The sequence below is a fragment of the Protobothrops mucrosquamatus genome, unplaced genomic scaffold, assembly GCF_001527695.2.
Source record: "Protobothrops mucrosquamatus isolate PMUCROS unplaced genomic scaffold, P.Mucros_1.0 scaffold5454, whole genome shotgun sequence".
NCBI classification, from domain to species: domain Eukaryota; kingdom Metazoa; phylum Chordata; class Lepidosauria; order Squamata; family Viperidae; genus Protobothrops; species Protobothrops mucrosquamatus.
In genome coordinates, this window is record NW_015391312.1 from 51188 (window position 1) to 53077 (window position 1890).

At 52.2% G+C, this 1890-nt stretch overlaps 1 protein-coding gene across 1 annotated transcript in view; it reads right to left on the reverse strand.

Moving 5' to 3' along the window:
* TBC1D20 (TBC1 domain family member 20) overlaps nt 1-1158 on the reverse strand; it is an 18116-nt gene extending 16958 nt beyond the window's left edge. The window contains exon 1 of the mRNA XM_015829119.1: nt 1096-1158. Coding sequence (XP_015684605.1) covers nt 1096-1141 — 46 coding nt within the window. The 5' untranslated portion in view covers nt 1142-1158. The remainder of the gene's footprint in view (nt 1-1095) is intronic.
* Between the last annotated feature and the right edge of the window lie 732 nt (nt 1159-1890).

Sequence of the window (1890 nt, forward strand, 5' to 3'; positions counted from 1 at the left end):
ATGTCTAATTTAATGAAAAGAAGGACGAGGGGGGACATGATAGCAGCCTTCCAGTATCTCAGGGGTTGCCCCAAAGAAGAGGGAGTCAAGCTCTTCTCCAAAGCCCCTGAAGGCAGGACAAGAAGCAACGGATGGAAACTAACCAAGGAGAGAAGCAACCTAAAATATAAGGAGGAACTTCCTGACAGTGAGAACAATTAACCAGTGGAACTACCTGCCTCCAGAAGCTGTGAACACTCCAACACTGGAAGTTTTAAAGAAGAGACTGGACAGCCATTTGTCTGAAATGGTATAGGGTTTCCTGCCTGAGCAGGGGGTTGGACTAGATGACCTCCAAGGTTCCTTCCAACTTTATCATCATCATCATCATCATGGAGAGAAGCGACCTGGAACTAAGGAGAAACTTCCTGACAGTGAGAACAATTAACCAGTGGAACTACCTGCCTCCAGAAGCTGTGAACACTCCAACACTGGAAGTCTTTAAGAAGAAACTGGACAGCCATTGGTCTGAAATGGTATAGGGTCTCCTCCCTAAGCAGGGGGTTGGACTAGATGACCTCCAAGGTCCCTTCCAACTTTATTATTATTATTATTATTATTATTATTATTATTATTATTATTATTATTATTATTATTATTATTATTATTATTATTATTATTACTCCTTCCTCCTGTTTTACCCATAACAACAACCCTGCAAGGTGGGAAACCGCAGGAGGCCTTCAAGAACAGGATGGAGATTAGATTGGGGAAGAACTGGAGCCTTTCCATCGGCTCGTACAGGGGAGCGGGACTTTTTAACAGGCGGGAGGCTTGCCCGGTTGAATTTCCGCCTGTTTGTTTGCCTGCTAAAAGGAGGCTAAAGGGAAGGGGGGGGTCAAACCAGGCCCTCATTGCCCGCCTCTTGGTGGAGCCGCCTCTTCTGATTGGCTCCCGCAGCCCCGTCAGAGGAGAAGCGGGGCGGGGCCTCGGCCTGGCCACGCCCCCTCGCTTCCCTCACAGCATCAAGTTTTTACCTCAGCGAAGGCCTCGCGTCCCCTGAGGTGGCCGAGCGGCGGGCGGCCCTGCTCCACCCCGAGGCGCCGGCCTACGTACCTCGCTCCGCGTTGTGATGCAGCCGTGGCGGCCTCGGCTGGGTCATGGTCTCCGACCACCGCAGAGGCTCATCCCGGCGGCCTGCCGGACTCCGTGTCTTCCTTTTCCCCCTCTTCCACGCACACGGTCCCGCCTTCCGCCTACGTGACCGCCGCCGCCACCAATCGCCTTGGCGGGAACACGCTGCGGAGGCGTAAGCAGGCGGGCCTACCTTCCCCAGGCGCATGCGTCGGCCCGCCCATCGGTGATTGATAAAGCCGGGTGGAGATGGAGGAATTTTCCTAGAGAAGATAGAAAAGGGTAGAGGGATGCGCAGCGGAAGCTTCAGGGATGCATCTCCAGGATCATAGAGATAGAACTATAGACTCGATTCTCTGCTGTAGTTCGGATCCACTAGAGCAGGGGTAGGCAACCTTGGCTCTTTTATGACTCATGGACTTCAACTCCCAGAATTCCTGAGCCAGCATGGGGGAACTATGGCCCCCTCATGACTCATGGACTTCAACTCCCAGAATTCCTGAGCCAGCATGGCTCAGCTTGGAAACCTCTCCCTTTCCCCTCAGCGTGGCTGGGTCAGGAATTCTGGGAGTTGAAGTCCATGAGTCATAAAAGAGCCAAGGTTGCCTACCCCTGCCCTAGAGATAGTTGTCCACTTAGTGACCGTTCGAAGTTACGACGCACTGAAAAAAGTGACTTATGACTGTTTTTCACATTAGCAACCGTTGCAGCATCCCCATGGTCACCTGATCAAAATTCGGACACATAATCAGTGGTGGGATTCAGCCGGTTCGCACC